Genomic DNA, 23063 nt, shown 5'->3' with positions numbered 1-23063 from the left:
CACCAAATTGCCCAAGGACTATATAAGAGACCCTATTCTTAGTTGAATATGAATTCTGAGCTGTCAGTCCCAAGTAACCTTGAGCAATGATATACCACTTCGCTGAGATCTCAGTGTCCTTAACTCTAAAGTGAAGGTAATCCTATCTTCTTTACAGGATTTCTGTTGGATCAGGCATATAGGTCAGCTCTTATTCCTGCTTTGGATCTCAACCCTAGCATTACTTTCTCAAAGAAAGCTTCCCAGACTTCCTGACTAGGGCAATAAAATATGTAGGTTCACAGCATCACGTTTCGCAGTTGCAACTGTACCTAAGTTTGTAGTCTATTTCATTAACCACCCTGTAAGTTCAGAGGTAGCAGGATCCTGTTTGTACTCACAACCTATCACCCTGCCTCGCATAAAACAGGTGCTCAATACAGATTCTTTTAAAGAGAGGAAAACAAAGAAATGAAAGACCAGAAAGCTGGGTAGACCATCCCTGGCCTCCACGAGGTGCTCCCCAGCTTCGCTGACCCTCTCTCACTGAATGCCTGAGGAGGGAGTGCCAGTAAGGGGCACAGTATGCTGGGCACAGCGTGGTCTGGGGCTCCACCGAAGCTGGCTGACTCCGGCAGCTGGTCCAGGCGCCGCCAGCGCCGCCTCCGCCAGAAGGGGAAGTGGAGCCGGGGCGCTGTTGGCAGAGATCTCCTCCTATGAGGTCAAGCCGCACTGCTTCCTCAGAGCTCGAGTGGCCGGAACTCCCAACACCAAGAGACAGCCTCACCCTGCTCCTCCGAACGTATGGAGCCACGCACAGGTGGTCCCACAGGAGAAAGGCCGTTTACCCCACAGGAAAGCGAAACCGACTCAAGTCCTCCCGAAGGCTACCACCTGCACAAGGCGCGCCGACACACCACTGAGACGGAAACAACCCCCTCCCTACGCTTATCCCTCCTTCTTCTACTGATGAAAGGGCTTTGCACCTCCTCCCCAGGGCTGCGCATCCCACTGGGAGACGTTCCTGGGCCTTCTAGATTCCCCAGTGTGAGGGAGGACCCCACGGCCCGTTCTCGCACTGTCCACTAGGTCCCGCTCTGTCCCCGCGCCCAAGAAAAGAGCCTCAGTACCCCTACTCCCTCCCGAAGCCCTTCAGCGACGAGTCTCAGCTACGTGCGCTCTCGCGAGACTCCACCCCACAGCCGCTCCCACCTCAGACCCTCCCCGGCGAGAAAGTGCCTCCAGGCGCCCGCGGTGAGAGGCTGCGGGTGGCGCATGCGTGGCTGCGGCTCCCAGCGCACCCCGCGCAGTCCTCGGGAGGTGTGTTCGCGGTCACGCACGGGGAGCTGACACCCTCCCTCTAAGAGGCCTGGCTTGGTCCCCTTCGCTGCTCTCCCTTCAGAGGAGGAATCTCTTCGCGGCCTGTCTTCGGCGCGCAGAGGTTTTGTGAGGACGGCTAGGCCGCCCAGGGCCAGGAAACCCGGCGCTGGCCCCAGACTCCGCCGGCCCGCACAGACCTCCACGGCGGCCTGGGCGCTCCTCCCTCCCGGAGCCCGCACGTCCTGCACCTCCCACAGGAGTCCTCGCCTCTCCCCACCCCAACGCTTGGTGTCCGACGCTACCCCTCCGGGCATGGCTGTGCGTCCGCACCCCCCCTTCCTTCGGTTCCTTCCGTTTTCTCCCAGCCCTCCAGCCTCGCCGAGTCCTCCACGGCGCTAAAAGAAATGCGACCCGGACAGCCACATCCCGGGGACACATCTTGTTCGGAGAAGAGGCCCAGTTTGGGGACTTCGGTGTACACATTTACCCGTGTCAGTGGCCAAGGGTATTTGATGTATTTGATTAATCAGCCTGGAATACCTGTTCGGGCAGACACTGCCGTTCTCCCTCCCCGCCTTCCCCGCGTGTCCAATGAAGCAGGTTGCCCTGGGAGGTGTGGTTTGAGTCTACTTTGAGCTGAACGTGAGGTTGACTGCTGTGTGAGAGCATGGACCTTCAGACGGACGCTCCCCTGGAGGTTGAGGGGTGCCTGATAATGAAGGTGGAGAAGGACCCCGGGTGGACATCGGAGCTGGGTCTGGAAGAACCGGGGAGCTCAGAATCTGAGACCCTGCGCAAATGCTTCCGGCATTTTTGTTATGAGGATGTGAGCGGACCCTACGAAGCTTTCAGTAAACTCTGGGAACTTTGCTGCCGGTGGCTGAAGCCAGAAATGCGTTCCAAGGAGCAGATCCTTGAGCTGCTGGTCGTTGAGCAGTTTCTCACCATTTTACCGGAGAAGATTCAGGCGTGGGCACAGAAGCAGTGTCCGGAGAGTGGCGAGGAGGCGGTGGCCCTGGTGATACATTTGGAGAAAGAGGCTGGAAGACTAAGACAGCAGGTGAGAGGGCATTTTCCAAATTTTTGTTTTAGAAAGAAGGCGGTAAGTAGGGCATGTGCACATTGCAGGAAGTGCTCATTACGGAAGGATAGTGGTATGCACTTGAAAGGAAATCAGAATTTCATATTAAGTAGAATAAAAGCTGTAGTTGAAATAGTATCTTGCCAATGAAACTAAATCGTATTCATCCAGATATTTGTTTCAAGTCTTTGGCGTAATGTTTCCCAAAAAATTCTGTGAGAGAATTTATGCTTCACAGGGTTTGACTTTACAGCTTGGTCCTAAAGAGGGCTGTGGGGGGAGGAGGGAAGGGAGTAAGCATTTAAGTTATCCCAGGGTCCTCTCTAATCCTTTAATATTCCAATCAGTGTCTTCTTCTGAAGTGACCTCAAAGCCATCATCCTGTTAGACATTTCCAGTTTAACTGCCAGGTCTTCATTTGTCAGTGGCTTTGCATGGTCTTCTAGATGTTTTTCAACAGACCTTACATTAAATCCTGCAAGATATGCAGGATTGCATTTCTGTAAAAATCTGACGACAAGCATGCTTCTGTTTTGGTCAAAGATAGACACTAAATGTGGAGATTATATTTCCATTTCACTAGGGAATTTGTGTTCTGATAATTCTCTATGAACCTAGTCTATATGAGGACTCAAATAATATCTATTCTAAACAAGAAGGCTCTGTATTTCATGCCTGAAAGACAGATTTCCCTCTTTGTATATTAATATTCACTATTCCCTTATGTTCAGTCTTATGGACAATACTATTAACCCAGTGCCTTTGAAGCCTCAGTTGGGAATAGACTGAAATTTTCATTCCTTTTCACATCTTTTGTCCTTCTTTAATGTCTTTCCTGGGGGAGTTTGGATGTCCTCTCACACTCTTTTCCTCTCTTTTTTCATTATGGCTTTGGTTTTATTTTCCAGGTTTGCATTCCTGTGCACTCAGAGAATCAAGCCCCACTTGGAGCAGTGTCAGATGTGGCAGACTTTCAACCAGAGACCCAACCCAGAGCGATGTCTTGGGAAGAAGCTGGAAGCCTGCACTCAGGACACCAGGAGCAGCTGAACCCAAAGAGAGAACATCAGCCCTTACCCAAGAATGGTAAGAACTCAGAAGACGCCCAGTACAGACCATGGCAGATTTATTTTTAAACTTTTAATCTGACTTACACAACCTCTGACCAAGAGGCAAGATCCACTACTACATACCCCACTTCCTTATCTCTCCCGAAATTCATGTTATGATAGAATGCATTGCAAATATTTATGGTTTCTGCATTTTCTGGTGTGTTTTCATAGCATCTAGGTTCCTTGGTCACATGAATTAAATGCTCCGTTACTTTAGCTGATAAACTTAGTCCAGTAAATTCCCGGTGTTTGATTCTGCCATTCCAGGGTGATAAGGAATTCCTAAAGTAGAAAGGTTTGTTCTGTTGAGGTACTTGGGTTGTGGAGGACAGAAAATTTGTGGGATAGATTTCTCAGAAGGGTGAATTCGTTCTAAAAGAAGACCTGTGATTTTGTCCATGTGTGCCTAAGGGAATAATAAGTTTCGAAAGAAGTGATTTGATTTGCTTCTGTAGAAGCAGTAGAGCAATGATACATATATATATATATATATGTGTATATATATATGTATATATATATATATATATATATATATATATAAAATATATATATATTTTCCCCCATCTTTTGAGGGTTGTGTTGCCTGTCCAGGACCATGTAACTTCTTTAGCATACTAAAGGGGATTAACATAGGGTAGAGACTGCAAACTGGTCACTCACATGCCAAGTAAGACTTGTTTCACCTGCAAAGGTTTTTGATTGGGGGGTTTATTTGTTTGTTTTTCGTTCTCAAGTTTTAAGACTTTCAACATTTTACACAAACATCCAGAATTCTGAGTTTTCTTTAAAAATTTAGAACCTCAGCTATTCCAGGGCCATAGTCTCACAAGGAAGCATCAACTGGGGCTGAGCTTGGCTGTACCTTCTCAAATGCAACATGTACTCCCACACGCCTTACCTGGCTCATTTCATGATGCACTCTGTCCGATTTCTCTAAAAGGATTGGCATTTTTGAGTTCTGCTTTAGGTTACCATTGTTATAAGCATAGTTCTGAACTCAGTGAGAAAATGATCAGCTTGTATTTGTTGCTTTTAAAAATTTATTTATTTATTTTAACTGTATTTAATTGATTATGCTATTACAGTTGTCCCATTTCCCCACTTCACTCCCCTTCACCATGCACACCCTCTCCAACCACATTCCCCAGTTTAATTCATGTCCATGTGTCATAAGTTCCTTAGCTTCTACATTTCCCACACTACTCTTGCCCTCCCCCTGCCTATTTTCTCCCCAACGTCTATGCTACTTATTCTCTGTACCTTTTCCCTCTCTCTCCCCCTCCCACTCTCCTGTTGATAACCCTCCATGTGATCTCCATTTCTGTGGTTCTGTTCCTGTTCTAGTTGTTTGCTTAGTTTGTTTTTGTTTTTGTTGTAGGTGTGGTTGTTAATAATTGTGACTTTGCTATCATTTTACTGTACATGTTTTTTATCTTTTTCCTAGAAAGTCCCTTTAACATTTCACATAATAAGGGCTTGGTGATGATGAACTCCTTTAACTTGACCTTATCTGAGAAGCACTTTATCTGCCCTTCCATTCTAATTGAAAGATTTGCTGGATAGAGCAATCTTGGATGTAGGTCTTTGGAGTTCATGACTTGGAATACTTCTTTCCAGCCCCTTCTTGCCTGTAAGGTCTCTTTTGAGAAATCAGCTTTGACAGTCTGATGGGAACACCTTTGGAGGTGACTGTCTCCTTATCTCTTGCTGCTTCTAGGATTCTCTCCTTCATTTTAATCTTGGCTAATGTAATGATGATGTGCCTTGGTGTGTTCCTCCTTGGGTCCACCTTCTTTGGGACTCAGCTTCCTGGACTTCTCGGAATTCTATTTCCTTTGCCAGATTGGGGAAGTTTTCTTTCATTATTTGTTCAAATAAGTTTTCAGTTTCTTGCTCTTCCTCTTCTCCTTCTGGCATCCCTATAATTCAGATGTTGGAACATTTAAAGATGCCCTGGAGGTTCCTAAGCCTCTCCGTATTTTTTTTGAATTTTTATTTCTTCATTCTTTTCTGGTTGATTGTTTCTTTTTTTTCTAGTCCACACCATTGATTTGAGTCCCAGCTTCCTTCCTGTCACTGTTGGTTCCCTGTACATTTCCCTTTATTTCACGTAGCATAGCCTTCATTTTTTCATCTAATTTGCAACCAAATTCAACCAATTCTGTGAGTATCCTGATTACAGTTGGTATGAACTGTATATCTGATAGGTTGTCTATTTTTTGTCACTTACTTGTATTTTTTCTGGAGCTTTGATCTGTTCTTTCATTTGGGCCATTTTTTTAAACTCCACACATCTATTATGCAGTAAGGGGGGAGCCTTAGGTGTTCACCAGGGCAGGGCAACCCACGTCACTGCACAATATGGCCCTGTATGTGGGGGAGGGGTTCGAGAGGGGGCAATGGCGCTTGCTCCACTCTCTGCCAGTGTTCAGTCACTTTCCCTCCTATCCACAATCAAATTGGACTTTTCTGGTACTGATTCCTGGGTAGGTGGGCTTGTGTATGTTCTAGGACCCTGTGGGTCTCTCCAATAAACTCTCCTGTGAGGCTGGGAGTTTTCGCTCACTGCCACAACCCACACAGGTATTTTTAATCAAAGGTTTGAGGCTTTACTTCCCCTCACTGAAACCCTGGGTTGCTCCTTCTGTCTCGCTCCCCTGTTTCTCCAGGTTTATCTGCCCTCAAATGTGGGACCACCCAGTCCACAATCCGCTGCCTGGCTGGATCCTCCAGCCTTGCCTGCCAGGGTCCTCCAGCTGCCACCTTGCTGCTGCCACCTTGCCACAAGTCCTCTCCACCAAACTGTCTGTCTCCACCCCTCCTACTGATCTGGACGAATGTTTCTTCTTTAACTCCTTGGTTGTTGGATTCTATACAGTTTGATTTTCTGTCAGTCCTGGTTGTTTTTTGTTTTTGAATTATTGTCCTTCTTTTGGTTGTAAGAGGAAGCACAATGTATCTACGTATGCCTCCATCTTGGCCGGAAGTTCCTTTGCGTCTTTTTACACACTCATTTCTTAAGGGATGTAGCATGAATTCAAGGGCCAGAGGCCAGAACATGAACTGTTTCTTTCTCTTACAGCTCAGCCTTCTCCCTGGGTTCCCATCCCTACTGAAGAATGGAACATCATAGATCGGGAAGTAACAACCACAAAACTTCCTGTTGGGTTTCAGGTAAATTGTATTGTTCTCTCTGACTTTCCTTTGTAGGGTATGCAGGCACAATGATTTCCTGGGCCTTCACAGTCCTCAGATTTTTGTACTCCCAAGAGACCTTTTCCCCATTGTTCCTTTTCCACAAAAGACGACCGTTTCTGAGTACTGGAACACCACAATGGATCATCTCTCTTAGGATTCTTTTTTTTAAGTATTTTTATTGATTATGCTATTACAGCTTTCCCAATTTTTCCCTTTATTCCCCCTCCACCCTGCCCCCCAACCCTCCAGCATTCCCCCCCTTAGTTCATGTCCATGGGTTGTACATATAAGTTCTTTGAGTCTTCTCCTTCCTATACCATTTTTATGCCTACTAATTATGCTCTCCTCATCTATTTTATGCCTACTAATTATGCTTCTCCCCTGTACCTTTTCCCCCTATTCTTCCCTTCCCCCTCCCCACTGAAATCTCTCCATGTGATGTCCATTTCTCTGATTCTGTGCCTGTTCTAGTTGTTTGCTTAGTGTGGTTTTGTTTTTCTTTTCTTTTAGGTTCAATTGTGGATAGTTGTGAATTTGTTTTCATTTTACTGTTCATATTTTTGGTCTTCTTTTTCTTAGATAAGTCCCTTTAGTGCTTCATATAATAATGGCTTGGTGATGATGAACTCCTTTAACTTGACCTTATCTGGGAAGCACTTTATCTGCCCTTCCATTTTAAATGATAGCTTTGCTGGATGGAGTAATTTTGGATGTCAGTCCTTGCCTTTCATGACTTTAAACACTTCTTCCCAGCACCTTCTTGCCTGCAAGGTTTCTTTCGAGAAATCAGCTGATAGTCTAATGGGAACACCTTTGTAGGTAACTGTCTCCTTTTCTCTGGCTTCTTTTAGGATTCTCTCTTTATCTTTAATCTTGGGTAACTTAATTATGATGTGCCTTGGAGTGTTCCTCTTTGGGTCCAACTTCTTTGGGACTCTCTGAGCTTTCTGGACTTCCTGGAAGCAATCCTTCAGCAGATTGGGAAAGTTTTCCTTCATTATTTGTTCAAATAAGTTTTCAATTTCTTGCTGTTGTTCTCCTCCTTCTGGCACCCCTATAATTCAGATATTGGAATGTTTCAAGTTGTCCCAGAGGTTCCTAGGCCTCTCTTCATTTTTTCAAATTCTTGTTTCTTCCTTTTCTTCTGGATGGATGTTTATTTCTTTCCTTTGTTCCAAATCTTTGCTTTGAGTCCTGGTGGTTTTTTTTTTTTCTGTCACTGTTGGTTCCCTGAATATTATGTTTTACTTCACTTTGGATATTCTTCATTGTTTTTTCATTTTTTGACCAAGCTCAATCAGATCTCTGAGTATTTAGATTACCAGATTTTTTAATTCTCCATCAGATAGATTGGCGATCTCTTCCTCACTTAGTTCTCTTTCTGAGGCTTTGCTCTGTTCTTTCATTTGAGCCATATTTCTTTGTCTTAGCAGAGCTGATATGTTGTAAGGGGGCAGGCCCTTAGGTATTCACCTGGCAGGGCAACCCTCTTTGCTATACTCTGGGGCTGCCTGTGGGGGAAGGGCCAGAGAGGAAACAGTGCAGCTCATCTGCTCATCTCTGGAGCACTTTTCAGCAAACTCTGGTGTGAGGCTGGGAATATCTCCCACTGTGGCAACACTAGCCATAGCCCACAGTCATCTCAGAGTCTCAGTTTCCCCTTAAGTCAGCCCCTCCCACACAGCCCCGGAGCTAGGCAGCCAGCCCTGCCCCCAAGGCTGCCACATTGATGCGGTTTTTCAGAGGTCTACCACCTTGCCAGTCTGGTTGTTCTGGTTGATTTTTTCTTTAATTCCTTGGTTCTCAGAGTTCTTTGCAATTTGATTTTCTGGTGCTTTTGGTTGTTTATGAATTTTAGATTGGTTGTTATCCTTCTTTTGGTTGTATAAGGAAGCAAAGGGTTTCTACCTATGCCTCCATGTTGCCCAAAACTCTGATTGTCTCTTAGGATTCTTTTTTTTATTGATTATGCTATTACAGTTGTCCCATTTTCCCCCCTTCACTCCTCTCCACCCTGTACACCCCCTCCCACACACATTCCCCATCTTTAGTTCATGTCCATGGATTGTACATACAAGTTCTTTGGCTTCTATATTTCCTATACTATTCGTACCCTCTCCCTTTCTATTTTCTACCTACCATCTATGCTACTTATTCTCTGTACCTTTTCCCCCTCTATCACCCTCCACTCCCCTGCTGATAACCCTCCATATGATCTCCATTTCTGTGTTTCTGTTTCCTGTTGTTGTTGTTTGCTTACTTTGCTTTTGTTTTTATTTTAGGTGTGGTTGTTAATAATTGTGAGTTTGCTGTCATTTTACTGATCATATTTTTATCTTCTTAGATAAATTCCTTTAACATTTCATGTAATAAGGGCTTGCTGATGATGAATTCCTTGAACTTGACCTTATGTGGGAAGCACTTTATCTGCCCTTCCATTCTAAATGAAAGCTTTGCTGGATAGAGCAATCTTGGATGTAGCTCCTTGCCTTTCATGACTTGGAATACTTCTTTCCAGCACCTTCTTGCCTGTAAATTCTCTTTTGAGAAATCAGCTGACAGTCTTATGGGAACTCCTTTGTAGGTGACTGTCTACTTTTTTATTGTTGCTTCTACGATTCTCTCCTGATCTTTAATCTTGGGTAATGTAATTATGATGTGCTTTAGTGTATTCCTCCTTGGGTCCAACTTCTTTGGGACTCTTTGGGTTACTGAACTTCCTGGAAGTCTATTTCCTTTGCCAGGTTGGGGAAGTTCTCCCTCATTATTTGTTCAAATAACTTTTCCACTTGTTGCTCTTCCTCTTCTCTGTCTGGTACCCCTATAATTCAGACGTTGGAATGTTTAAAGATGTCCTGGAGGTTCCTAAGCCTCTCCTCATTTTTTTTAATTCTTGTTTTTTTCATTTTTCTAGTTAAGTGTTTCTTTCTTCCTTCTGGTCCACACCATTGATTTGAGTCCCAATTTCCTTCCTGTCACTGCTGGTTCCTTGTACATTTTCCTTTATTTCATGTAGCATAGCCTTCATTTTTTCATTTAATTTGCAACCAAATTCAACCAGTTCTGTGAGCATCCTGATTACCAGTGGTATGAACTGTACATCTGATAGGTTGTCTATCTCTTCATCACTTAGTTGTATTTTTTCTGGAGCTTTGATCTGTTCTTTTGTTTGGGCCATTTTTTTTTTTTTTTTTTTTTTTGCCTTGACATGCCTGTTACATAGTGAGGGGCAGAGCCTTAGGTGTTATTCAGGGTGGGATAACCCCTGTTGCTGCACATTATGGCCCTGTATGTGGGAAGGGGTCTGAGAGGTAACAAAGGCACTTGCTTCACTCTCTGCTGGATTTCAGTCACTTCCCCCACTTCCCACAATCAAATTGGGCCTTTCTGGTGCTGATTCCTGGGTGGGTGAGCTTGTGTATGTTCTAGGACCCTGTGGGTCTTTCCAGTGAACTCTCCTTTGAGGCTGGGAGTTTCTCCCGCTGCCACAACCCCCACAGGTATTTTCAATCAGAGGTTTGAGGCTTTATTTCCCCTCACTGGGGCCCTGGGTTGCGCAGTCTGTCCCACTGACCAGTTGTTCCTCCCAGGTTTTCTACCCTGCAAATGTGGGACTGCCCAGTCCATAATCCACCCCCTCACTGGGTCTGCCCTCTGCTGCTTTGCCAGCCAGCTGCAGCCTTGAGCACCCCTCTCCATAATCCACCACCTCACTGGGTGTGCCAGCTGCCACCTTGCCACAAGCCTTCTCCACCAGGCTGTCCATCTACACCCCTCCTACCGGTCTGGTCTAATATGTCTTCTTTTATTCCTTTGTTGTTGGACTCCCATACAGTTTGATTTTCTGTCATTTCTGGGGGTTTTTTGTTTTTGAATTGTTGTTGTCCTTTTGGTTATGTGAGGAGGCACAGTGTGTCTTCCTGTGCCCCCATCTTGGCCAGAAGTCTGTCTCTTAGGATTCTCTATAGTATCCTCTGCTTCATTTGTCACAGAATGTGTGAGGTCTGTCCAGAAAGTATCCAGCAATGTGATAGGAAAAATAGAGGCATTTATTGAAAATACAAGATACAAAAAACATTGTACATAGGCCATTGACACCTCAGTCCCCTTCAAAGTAGGCATCTTGGAACCTCACTCACTTATTCCAGTATCTCTTCCTTTCACTGTCCAAATCACTCTGCAAAATCCTTTGTTGGAATTAACATTAGCTGCTCCATTTTATTTTCCTGAATCTCATCGACTGTGAAATTTCTTCCCTTTCAAAGGTGATTTTAGTTTTAAGAAAAGCCAGAAGTCACAGGGCACCAAATCTGGGCTGTAGGGGGCTGAGTCACCTGGGTGATTTGATGTTTCACCAAAAAAACTCTGCATGAAACATGATACATGAGTGGGTGAATTGTAATGATGAAGTTGCCAATCACCAATTGCTCATAGCTGTGACCATTTTCATTGATTGCATCTCTCAACCAATGGAGAATATTGAGGCAGCACTACTTACTAATTTTTGGGCCTGGAGGGGTGTACTCATGATGTACAAACACCTTCCCAATCAAAAAACACAGTTAAAGCCCTGGCTGGTGTGGCTCAGTGGATTGAGCGCAGGCCTGCGAACCAGACAATTGCGGTTCGATTCCCAGTCAGGGCACATGCCGGGGTTGCAGGCCGGTTCCCTGTAGGCCAGTTCCCAGCAGGGGATGCACGAAAGGCAACCATACATTGATGTTTCTCTCCCTCTCTCCTTCCCTTCCCCTCTAAAGATAAATAAATAAAATCTTTAAAAAAAAACAAAACACAGTCAAGATGGTCTTAAAACACAGTTAACATGGTCTTGATATTGCTACGACTTTGTCATGACTTCTTCAGGCATGCAGAACCAGGCAACTTCCACTGGGATGACTGGGTCTTTGTTTCCAGATCATACCCGTAAACCCAAAATTCATCTCCAGTTATGACCTTCTTGAGGAAATCTGGTTCATTGGTGGTAGTTTGAATCAAGTCATTAGCAACTGCAGCACAATGTTCCTTCTGCTCTGGTAAGTAGAAGCTGTAGAACAAATTTTGCCACAGCATGTTTTGTGCCCAGATCCTGCACCAAAATGTCAGACACAGTAGTTTTTGGAATTCCCAGATTAACTTCTAATTCTCACACTGTCAGCTGCCAATCTTTGTTGATTACAGACCATGCACATTCAACATTCACAGGTGTTCTGCTTGTTGCAGGCCTTCCAGAATGTGGATCGCTTTTGAAATATTCTCCACCACCTTTGAAGTATTTGTACCACACTTTTATTGGCACTGCACTCATTGCATCATCCTTGAAAGCCTTCTGAATCATTTGAATAGATTCTATGGAGGAATGTTCCAGCTTAATGCAAAATATAGAGATCCATTGCTCTACTCACTCATGTGATGGCCACACAATACAAATGCTCATTCAGTGGCGTCTACCACCCCCACTAACTAGTACAGTGAAGTCATCATTCACGCATGCACATTCCAGTCCATTCTCCTTAGCTGCCAGGTTACATTGATGTCACACAAACTATTCTCATTATATTAACAATGGTTGGACTTTTTCTGGATGGACCTTGTACAGTTGGTTCCTTGGTTTTAATTATTTTGGGGGTTCCTTCTATGCTTCATTCAATATTGTTCATCCTTCAAAGACCCACATGGTTATCTTGGTAGTCATTGCTGTTAGTGTTGTTACAGGGACCAGTGGAAGATGTCCACACAGCAAGAGGTTTTTCCTACAAGAAGTGTGTACATCAGATTCCTACTCACAGAGATGTCTACTGGGATATTAGAAAAGAGAGTGTTGGAAACATGGTCTCCTTGGGTAAGGATTCTTTTCCTTTTCAGATAAAAGATTTGGAGATTTCTAACATATTCATTCTGTTGATAATAAAATAGTTGTAGATGTTAACACTTAAAGGACTTTCATGAGTTGTCTAATCATTTTTCACTCTAGTTTACCAGACCTTGTAATCACTTACCCATATTCTCTTGCCTCATTCACCCCTTTCTTCTCATTTATAATTTACATATATTTTTTATAATTTAGTGATTAAAACATTGGAGGGCTATTATATATAACTGTCATTTATATTATTTAAATGTAAACTTATACACATTGACTAGTTGTTTTTGTTTAAATATAGTAAACATAACAATTTTCACAGAGCCTGACATAAGGGTAGGTACCCAGTGAATATATGTTGGGTAAATGGAAATCATGTAAATGGGAGAAAAAAAAACTTTAATACAATAATCTCAATTGCATGTTGTGAATTATTAAAATGGCACAAATTCACAGGCACACATTACCACTGAAGTGTCACTTTAACAGCAAACTTTTGCTTTAACAGTAAGGCTAAATATGATTCATTCATATGTAAGCCACAAGTCAAAGAGTACTTATAAATGAAATTATAGGCCTAAAATGTGCACTAATACATACTATAGCTACTTTGTGTTGTCTAATAGGGTAACCACTAGCCACACATGGCTATTTAAATTTATAAAATTAATTAAAGTTAAAAATTCTGTTTCTCAGTGCTGGTGGCCACAATTAAAGAATACATTTAACAAATTCAGTAGCTGTATTGGACACTGCAGTTATAGAACATTCCCATCATCCCAGAAAGTTCTACTGAACAACACTACATATAGACATTAAAATATAGAGATTATGAAATAGTCTGTGCCAAACTGAATGAATAAGATATACTGGTAATTGTTTATATATTGATAGAAAACAGTTTTTTTAAAGTGACCAACTTCAGACCAACTGATGACAAACCAGTAACATAGCACTCTTCCCAGAAGAGCAGATATCCCAGCTAATTGTGTGCAACCAGGCATTTACCTAGTTGTGTACACGATGGATGTTTCCTAGTGTTTTCTTGGATCACACAGCATCCAGACCTAGTAGATGCTGCATGAGTGGGATAGGGACCATACTTTAAAAATACAGGTTTAGTGCAGCACCTTCACATATAATTATAGATTATTAAAGACTCAGGCCCAGACCTGCCCCAATTTTTTATCATAGATTGTATACAAATGTCTCATGGACTGAATCTAGCCTATATATATATATTTTGGCCTTGCACAGAGATTTAATTTAAATTTAGATTGTAGGTCTGGATTTCCAGTATCTTGAAAAATTAAATGCAGGGCATTATGAACTCAGAGTGACTTCAGAATAAGAGAGCTCATGCTGAACTGTGGCTTTTCTCACTCCTGCCGTCTCATGCAGCTAGGTTGCCAGCCTTGTTCTTATAGATACTGAGCTTTCATTGTCCCTACACTTACTTCTCCCATGTAAAAATAAAGAGTAAATCTCCAATCCCAGGGTTCTTTCAGAAGGGGTTTGATTTGATGTTTCTTATCTAGGAGAATTCCATGAAGCTTCTTTTTGTGTTACCTAGAGAAGAAAAACTTTTATTATAAACTTACTAGGCATTGGACACTTTACAAATGATCATTTATTTGATACTCCTAGCAACCTTTTTGAATAGATTATATTATTCCCTAGGAAACTGAGGATCAGAAAGATTAAGAAACTTCCCTGATCAAAAAGTTAAGTGGTAGAGCTAGGATGCACATTTAAGGCAGGTTGCTTTCTAGGTATTATACTCTCAGCTTGCTTCCCTATTCTTACGTTTGCTTCCCTATTTAGCTTGCCAGATGTGTCTGGAAATTCTTGACTTCTCATCTCTCATGGTTCAGTATGTATGTGTGTGTCATGGGAGTGGGGAAGTATGAGGAGCAGATGTAAGCACACTTTATAAGTAACAAACACTGGTTAGGAGGATACTTTGAACCTAATGCTGTGTAGGGTACTGTGAGGGACTCAAAGGTAATGAAATATGTTATTTAACCTTAAAGTTTTTCCTTTAAGAACCAGCTGGGGAAATAAGTGGTATGTACATGGAAAATAAAATGAGAGTGTAAGTTAGATGATTGTGCCAGAGAACTCATGTAATAATAACTACAGTGTGTGCTGTCATAGTTGAGAAGGGCCCTAGAAAAAGGGGATTGGACAGGACTTGAAGGACAGGTGTGAACAGTGGTTCAGTAGAGCACGCTGCCAGCAGAAGGTTAGGGCATGCAGTAACAAATGACCTCCATATGTACTATGAAGTTTGTTTCTCTTGCTATAGGAAGTACAGTATCTACTTCTAACAAAATGGCCCAGGTGGATCAAAGAAAGGAGCCCTGGACCATAGGTCTACATTCCTCTAATAAAAGGAATACTCTACGAAGTAACTACATCAAGGAAAAGCCAGTTCATACTATTCAGATTCCTGCAAGGAATGCAGGGAAGATGTGGAAAGAACAACAACAGTGGGGCTTAGAAGATGAAAAAATAGCAGGTGTGCATTGGAGCTATGAGGAAACAAAGACTTTTCTTGCAATTCTCAAAGAATCTCGATTTTATGAAACACTTCAGGCTTGTCCCCGAAACAGCCAGGTATATGGTGCTGTAGCTGAATGGCTGCGAGAGTGTGGCTTCCTCCGAACCCCAGAACAGTGTCGAACCAAGTTCAAAAGTCTCCAAAAGAGCTACCGAAAAGTAAGAAATGGCCATGTTCTTGAGCCCTGTGCCTTCTTTGAGGACATGGATGCACTGCTGAACCCTGCAGCCCATGGGTCATCCACTGACAAGCTAAAGGAGACTGTGTCTCTCCCTAGACTAAAGGAAATTGGTGTCAGTGCTAAAGAACAGATCAGTTTGATGGAAGAGGAAGCTGCAGAAGAATCTGATAGTGAGGAAATGGGCATCGAATTCCTCCAGAAGTCTGAGATGCATGGCACCCCTGTCTTGTTTCAGAACCTGAGCGGTAAGAATTGTGCTTTTTGTTTGGTTTGAAAATGCATGATGCGGTCTTGTGGAAAAAGGAGTAGTCCTAGAGAGTGATGTCATGTATACCTTGCCTCCAATCACTGTTACTAGCCAGAAGTATTGTCAGGGGTTTGTTGCTGCCTACAGTGCAGTCAGAACAGCACTGAGAGGCCATGGAGGATTCATTTTGAGGTTAGAGTACAGCATGGATTTTGAGTACTTGGGGCCTGTGGAAGGAAGAGAAATGAAGTAACAGGACTTTAAGGACCTAATATTATGAGAATTGGTGCAAAGCAATCAAGTGTATTAGACTGTAGTAAGTCAAAGATATATTCTTATACTATCTAGAATAACTAGTGAAAGACTATGTAACAAAAAAAGAGTAAAAAAATGAAATTCTAGGCCCTAGCTGGTGTAGCTCAGTGGATTGAGCGTGGGCCTGCAAACCACACAATCGCGGTTCAATTCCCAATCAGGGCACATGCCTGGGTTGCAGGCCAGTTACCAGTGGGGGACTCACAAGAGGCAACCATACATTGATATTTCTCTCCTCTCCCCCTCTAAAGATAAATAAATAAAATCTTTAAAAAATGAAATTCTAAAAGAAGTCAAGAAAGAGAAAAGGTAGATGTAAATCCAAATATATCTTCAATTACAAACTTAAAAGACTATTATAAATTTAATATGTGATGCTTACAAGAGATATATCTTAAATATAATAACACAGAGACATTGAAATTAAAAGTACAGAAAATATGCCATATACCATATAAAAGAAAGCTGGTGTTATAATTTGGAAGCTGGAACATGTAGGACTAAACTGCCAGTTAATAACTGTGACAGTAGACACGTCATGTAAGTACTTTGAGCTTCAGTTTTCTTACCTGTAAAGTATACCTGAGAGTGCCAGAGTTATTAAATGAGATGACATACATGAAGGCATTCTGTAAATGGTAAAATGCAACATAACATTGCCTGGTATCACTGTTATTAGTAATATTTCTCTACTCCATCTTATAAAAAAGATAAGTTTTTAGATAGAATGGAAAAATAAATTAGGCAGGAGATCTGAGAGTATACATATGATTATACCTGTTCAAAAGAAATAGATCTCAGGAAAAAGATGGGAAGATGCGTTGTTATGTGTGCACAGGTATTCACCAATCTGGAAATCCATAGACATATAAGGGTGGGGCTCTTCATATGGTCTTTTTTTTTTAAGATTTTTTATTTATTTATCTTTAGAAGGGAAGGGAAGGAGAGAGGGAGAGAAACATCAATGTATGGTTGCCTCTCATGTGTCCCCTGCTGGGAACCGGCCTGCAACCCAGGCATGTGCCCTGACTGGGAATCGAACCGCGATTTTCTGGTTCGCAGGCCTGCGCTCAGTCCACTGAGCTACACCAGCCAGGGCTTCATATGGTCTTAAATAGGAGAATCCAGTGGTGGAAGTGGAAGAGACTACCCAGTAAGATGAGGACAGAATTGACTTTTTCCTACTTGCAAGACATAAAAAGCTACTAAGACATAAGTAGGTTTGTTAAACCTACTTGTTTAACAAACTGTATTCCAGCATATTCTAAACAGTTTTATTCTGCTGTAAAAGCAGAACCTCTGCTTGTCTTACAGAACATTTCATCTCTCAAAATATAGAGGACTCACTGATGTCAAAAACTACTCTGAACTTAACTCTATTCTTTGAGGAAGACTGGTTTAAAAAGTGATAGGAATTTGGGGGTGGGAAATTCCTACTGGGTGTCTCAGTCCATTATTCTTAACTGGACTTAGCTAATCACCAGAGCAATGTCAGATTGGGGGGCTGCATTTTTAGCCTACCAAGTAAACTGAGATTACTTTTGATTTTAATTAAAAATCCTACTGGGATTTTTTACTTTATAGATTCATCTGAGAATTGATATCTATATAACTTGAGTCTTCCTACCCAGAAACATAGTATCTCTTCATTTTTTAATAAAATATTACAGATTTCTTGGCAAAGAAAATTAAACCTCATTTTTGGCAAACCTTATACCAGGCACATCATAGTTCTTGTTGCTGCTGTGAATGGGATTTTCTTTCTTTTACTTCCTATATGTTATATTGTAATACTGTATAGAGGCTACAAACTCCTTTTCTTATAACTTCAAACTTTATCCTTGAATTGCAGGTGTACACTGGGGCTATGAGGAGACCAAGACTTTTCTTGATATTCTCCATGAGACTCGGTTTTATGAAGCACTTCAGTCTTGTCATAGGAAAAGCAAATTATATGGGGCTGTGGCTGAACAGCTGCGGGAATGTGGGTTCCTTCGGACACCAGAACAGTGCAGGACCAAGTTCAAAAGCCTTCAGAAAAGCTACCGCAAAGTGAAAAATGGCCACGTGTTAGAGTCCTGTGCTTTCTACAAGGAAATGGATGCCCTAATAAACTCTCAGGCATCTATCCCCTCTACCAACACCCCAGAAGAAGTCCCACCACCCTCAAGGCAAGAAAGAGAGGATATTGAGGTTGAACCCCAGGAACCTACAGATTGGGAACCTGAGGAGACCTCACAAGAGGCAATAGTAGAGGATTCTGTCAGCGAGAGAATGAGTGAGGAGGATATTGTACAAGAGTCAGAATTCCAAGGACCTCCAGGTCTACTGCAAAGCCCCAGTGGTAAGGATTATCAAGGGGTTGTAGTATAAAAGAAAGTAAATGTGATTTAGTGAAAAATTACTAGATCTTGCCTGTCATTCAGAAGTATTTATTCATTAAGCAAATATTTGAGTGCCCTGTGCTGTTTGAAGGACAGGGGATATAGCAATGAATAAAACAGACTCTGCTCCTGATGCTTCTATTCAGCGAAGGAGCTTACGTTCTAGTGATTCAGTCCTTGGGATCTCAGCCTCAGTGTTCTCTGTATGGGTCAAGGAGTGTTTTATATCTCCTGAAAATACTATGGGGAAGAAGTTTAGGAATCATACATAAGAAAACACTCAGATAAAGGAAGTGTATCACTAGCCCAAAACAGAAATATCTCAGTGATGTGTGATGTGCATGAGGAAAGAAAACACAGGCAGAGATCAAATGGGAGAGAGAGGCTTTATCCTGATTCTCGGCTCCACCTGCATATTTTTTGTTTTTAGTTTTCTGAACATTTTTTTAAAATGTTTGTATTTAATTATTTTTCAAGTACAGTTTTCTATCTTTTATTCCCATCCCAGCCCATCCCCCCATGCTGTCCACCTCCCTCCCATTTCCACCCCCCTTAGTTGTTGTCCATGTGTCCTTTATACTAGTTCCTGTAAATCCTTCCCCTTTTCCCCCTGAAATTCCCTCCCCTCTCCCCTCTGGTCACTATCCCCCTGTTCTCTATTTCAGTGTCATTGTTTTTATTTTGCTTGCTTGTTTGTTTTTTTGTTTAGCTTCCTGTTAAAGGTGAGATCATATGGTATTTGTCTTTCAATGCCTGGCTTATTTCACTCAGCATAATGCTTTCCAGTTCCATCCATGCTGTTGCAAAGGGTAGGAGCTCCTTCTTTCTTTCTGCTGCATAGAATTCCATTGTGTATATGTACCACAATTTTTTGATCCATTCATTTACTGACAGATACCTAGGTTGCTTCCAGCTCTTGGCTACTGTAAATTGTGCTGCTGTGAACATTGGGGTGCGTAGGTTCTTTTGGATTGGTGTTTTAGGGTTCTTAGGATATAATCCCAGCAGAGGAATTGCTGGGTCAAAAGGCAGGTCAATTTTTAGTTTTCTGAGAAAATTCTATACTGTTTTCCATAATGGTTGTACCAGTCTGCAATCCCACCAACAGTGAACTAGGGACCCCTTTTCCCCACAACCTCTCCAACATTTGTTGTTTGTTGCTTTGTTTATGATAGCCATCCTGACTGGTGTAAAGTGGTATCTCATTGTGGTTTTAATTTGCATCTCTCTGATAGCTAACGATATTTGAGCTCTCTTCATGTGTCTCTGGGTCTTCTGTATGTCCTCCTTGGAGAAGTGTCTGTTCAAGTCCTGCATATTTCCCACTGACTGCTGGAAACCCTTTTGGACATCTCATCAGGCTTAAAATTTTCAAAACTAAAATCACCATCTTCCTTCCCATACTATGGCTCTTTCCTGTGTCCTCCTACAGGCCATCCAGACTGAAAACTTTAGAGATATTTTTGATGCCTTCTCTCTCATTATTTACACCCAGGCAGTAACACTTTTTTTCCCCAACTATTGTAGAATTTTTATCTGTCCCTTATCCTACTCCATACCCTAGTACAGTCTTTTTATCTATTGCCTAAACTATTGTAAAGGTCTCCAAACCAGTTTTCTACATCAGTCTTGTATTAACATTCCACAGTCATCCTTCATCTGAGCTGTTATCTTTCCATCCTTACCCACTATTGTTTCCCTTCCAAAACACTGTGCTCATTCAAAATAAACATTAGAGGAGGAAATTCCTACACATGCTGTCTGGTAGTATTTATGTGGGAAATTGTAGTATGAAGGCTGAAATTGTAAGTTCTACATAACCCTGGTTTTGATAACTAGAAAGAAAATCCTGTGGCATCATCTCCTGTGAATTTTTTTTAAGTTGAACTTCAGATCTTCATCAAATTATCAGGCTCTGTGTGAGCCAACTACCAGGCTGTGACTTCTTCCAGACCTGAAAGTAATGTTAGATTCAATCAGAACACTTTAAAAGACCTGCTAAATGAACTATGACATTATCAGGGCTTTTTACTTAAGTTAGTGGATTAATTGATGCTTTCTGCCTCCCCACAGCCCATGCCACAGCTGCCCTATTTGAGACAGAGGGCTGTCAGCAGTTTCAATTATGTGGAAGGAAAGTAATGTTGAAACTAGCAAATAGAAGTGAGGCAGGATATCAAAATGCTTATGAACAAGCATTTGATAATCAACCAAGCCTGGGTTGGGCCTAAATTAACACAGCTTATGAACTATTTATGGATGAAATAATAAAATGCCTGGAATTTGCTTCAAAATAATCTGGGTGTAGAGGGAACAGGGAGTGTGTAGGAATAGACATGAAGCAAGATTGGCAGTGAGAGACCATTGTTAAAGCTGGTGAGTGGTTCATGGAAGTTCATTGTGCATACAATTCTCTACCTTTCTGTATGTCTGAATTTTTCATAGTAAAATGTTAACACAAAACTACATAATTAAATGGCTGGGACAGACTCAGAACCAGAGCTGATTCCAATAATCGTGTTCTCCAGAAAACTTCTTGGAAAAGCTGGGGTCCAAGATGTACTTTGTAGTGAACATGGGCTGTAGGTGAAAGAATGAGGAGAAGATCATTTTACTATAGGAAAGAGAACTAAGGTTGAATTAGTGTGGCCTGTGTGTAACAACCACCAGAAAAACAAATTAACGGGAACAGTCGAGAAGAAAGAAGTACTCTTTGGTAGGATATGATTAGATATTGATGAACTTTAAAGTTCATTGAGGAATTGGAACTTTATCACTAGAATCTACTCTAAACACTAATGTATGTTAGTGTATTTTAGGATAGAACAAATTTTGAAAGCAGGATGAATTAGAGTGGAAATTCAGGGAGATAAACCAAGTTAATCAGGATATGGATGAGGAATAATGGCTTGGATTACAATTCAATTCAGAGGACATTTCCTGAGACATTTGAACTTGGTGTTGTTATTGGATGTCCTTGGAACTGAATGAAAATAAGGCATAATGAATCAGGGAGGAGTAACAGGACCCAAAGCCAGTTAAGGGTACAGGGATCCTAACATATGAAGCCATGAAGGCCATGTTTATGTTAATACAGGCCTGCTCTGAAATTTTTATTATCTTTTTTTCAGATTTTGAAATTGGAGGTAGTATCAAGGAGGATGCAACACAGGTAATATTTAAAGATATGGAGCAGCACAGGGCATTAATACAAAAGTCTAAAAGAGTTGTTTCCCAGAATACTGATCCAGGTAAATATTGTAAAAAGGAACGCATCTCAGGAAAATGGGAAAACCATCAAGAAATTAGACAGGGAAAGCTGATGTCTCAGCCTAGAGATTTAGGGAAAGTTGTAATGCATCAGAGGCCTTTCATGGGAAAGAGATCCTACAGACTTCTCAAGTATGGAGAAAGCTTTGGAAGGAGCACTCGTCTTCTGTGCCGGATAACCCACCAAAAGGAAAATTCTTATAAGTGTAGTGTCTGTGGGAAGTGCTTTGGTAGAAGCAGGAGCCTAATCAGACACCAAAGAATCCACACAGGAGAAAAACCTTTTAAATGTTTTGACTGTGGGAAAAGCTTTAATGACTCTTCAAACTTTGGTGCCCACCAGAGAGTCCACACTGGGGAGAAGCCCTACAGCTGTGAAGAGTGTGGAAAGTGCTTTAGTCAGAGCTCAAGTCTCATCATACATCAGAGAACCCACACAGGTGAGAAACCCTATCAGTGTGGAGAGTGTGGGAAAAGCTTCACCAACAGTTCTCATTTCAGTGCCCACTGCAGGGTCCACACTAGTGAGAATCCCTACAAATGCATGGATTGTGAAAAAAGTTTCAATAACTATACACAATTTCGAGAGCATCGGAGAGTACACTCTGGAGAGAAGCCCTATGGATCTGCCCACTGCAGCAAACATTTCAGTAAGAGTTCTGTTCTGACCAAACATTGGGAGGTCCATGTGAAAGAAAAGGTGCCACATCCTCCATCCGTGTATTTCCCAGAGAACCCACATAAGGGAAGGATTGATGACTTCAGGAAGACTTTTTGATAATGATCTCTTCTTCTCTTCCTCAATGCCCTTTAGCCATCCTCCCCTGATCTCATTCCTGGGATCTTTTGTTAGCTATAAAGTGTAATCCCCAAGATAAGCTTGAGAATATAAATAAAGACTTGGATCCAGTTCTTACCTCTGCCTCTAACTTGACCAGTCCAGTCTTCTTTTATGTGTCTCAGCATCTCCTTTAATAAAATGGAGAACATATATTGTCTGAGTTCAGAATGAAACTCTCTTCAATATGTCAAGTCTACTGCTATGGGATCACTACAACCAGCAACATCTAAGATGCTTCTGTGTAGGTGAGATTTGTTTTCAAGGAGATGAAAAATGCTTAAAGGTTTGTTGGTGTTGTTGCTTTATTATCTGCCACATGAGATCCTGGATGCAGCTTGACCACAGAGTTGCATGTTTGGGTAGAGCTTTCAGAAGTCTGGTCAGCACTATATCAAGTCCATTTTCATTTTGAAGATATCAAAAGGAGACTGAAAATTTTGTAGCTTCCATCAGAAATCCATTGCAGTGTACCTTTTTTGTGTCAAGAACTTGATCCAGAAAGTTAGGGTAGAATCCCTGTGTTGTCCCTGAATTAGTAATGCTTTGACCTCCACTGAGATGAGAAGCAATTGATTACTCATAATCCTCTGTATACCAACTGTTTCTTTCCCTGAAGACTGAATCTCCTTAGCTTCTGCTTTCCAGCCTGTAAGAATCTAGTTCCTGTTATCATTTCTTGTATGTCCTGCACTTACCTCTTTATGTTTTGGGT

At 42.0% G+C, this 23063-nt stretch overlaps 1 protein-coding gene across 2 annotated transcripts; it reads left to right on the top strand.

The window, feature by feature from the left end:
- Positions 1-1252: 1252 nt before the first annotated feature.
- Positions 1253-22426, top strand: ZKSCAN2 (zinc finger with KRAB and SCAN domains 2). Of its 2 annotated transcripts, XM_037127425.2 has the most exons (7): positions 1254-2359; positions 3289-3466; positions 6575-6666; positions 12403-12529; positions 14859-15539; positions 17709-18200; positions 21372-22426. In XM_037127425.2, the coding sequence occupies exons 1-7, from the start codon at positions 1967-1969 to the stop codon at positions 22286-22288; spliced, it is 2880 nt and encodes a 959-aa protein (XP_036983320.2). In that variant the 5' UTR covers positions 1254-1966; the 3' UTR covers positions 22289-22426. The 2 variants fall into 2 exon arrangements, with proteins under 2 accessions (XP_036983321.2, XP_036983320.2); XM_037127426.2 differs by lacking the exon at positions 17709-18200 and having other exon boundaries at positions 1253-2359.
- Positions 22427-23063: the final 637 nt, after the last annotated feature.

This window comes from Artibeus jamaicensis, unplaced genomic scaffold (assembly GCF_021234435.1).
Source record: "Artibeus jamaicensis isolate MK-2021 breed Jamaican fruit bat unplaced genomic scaffold, CSHL_Jam_final contig_700, whole genome shotgun sequence".
Lineage (NCBI taxonomy): Eukaryota > Metazoa > Chordata > Mammalia > Chiroptera > Phyllostomidae > Artibeus > Artibeus jamaicensis.
Note: the sequence above shows the minus strand (reverse complement) of the source record. Positions and strands in the feature narration are given on the sequence as shown.

Coding starts and splice junctions, on each gene's coding strand:
- ZKSCAN2 (XM_037127425.2), top strand. CDS start 1,967: ATGGACCTTCAGACGGACGCTCCCCTGGAGGTTGAGGGGTGCCTGATA. Junction 6,667..12,402: donor AACTTCCTGTTGGGTTTCAG/GTAAATTGTATT, acceptor GTGTTGTTACAG/GGACCAGTGGAAGATGTCCA. Junction 18,201..21,371: donor TCTACTGCAAAGCCCCAGTG/GTAAGGATTATC, acceptor TCTTTTTTTCAG/ATTTTGAAATTGGAGGTAGT.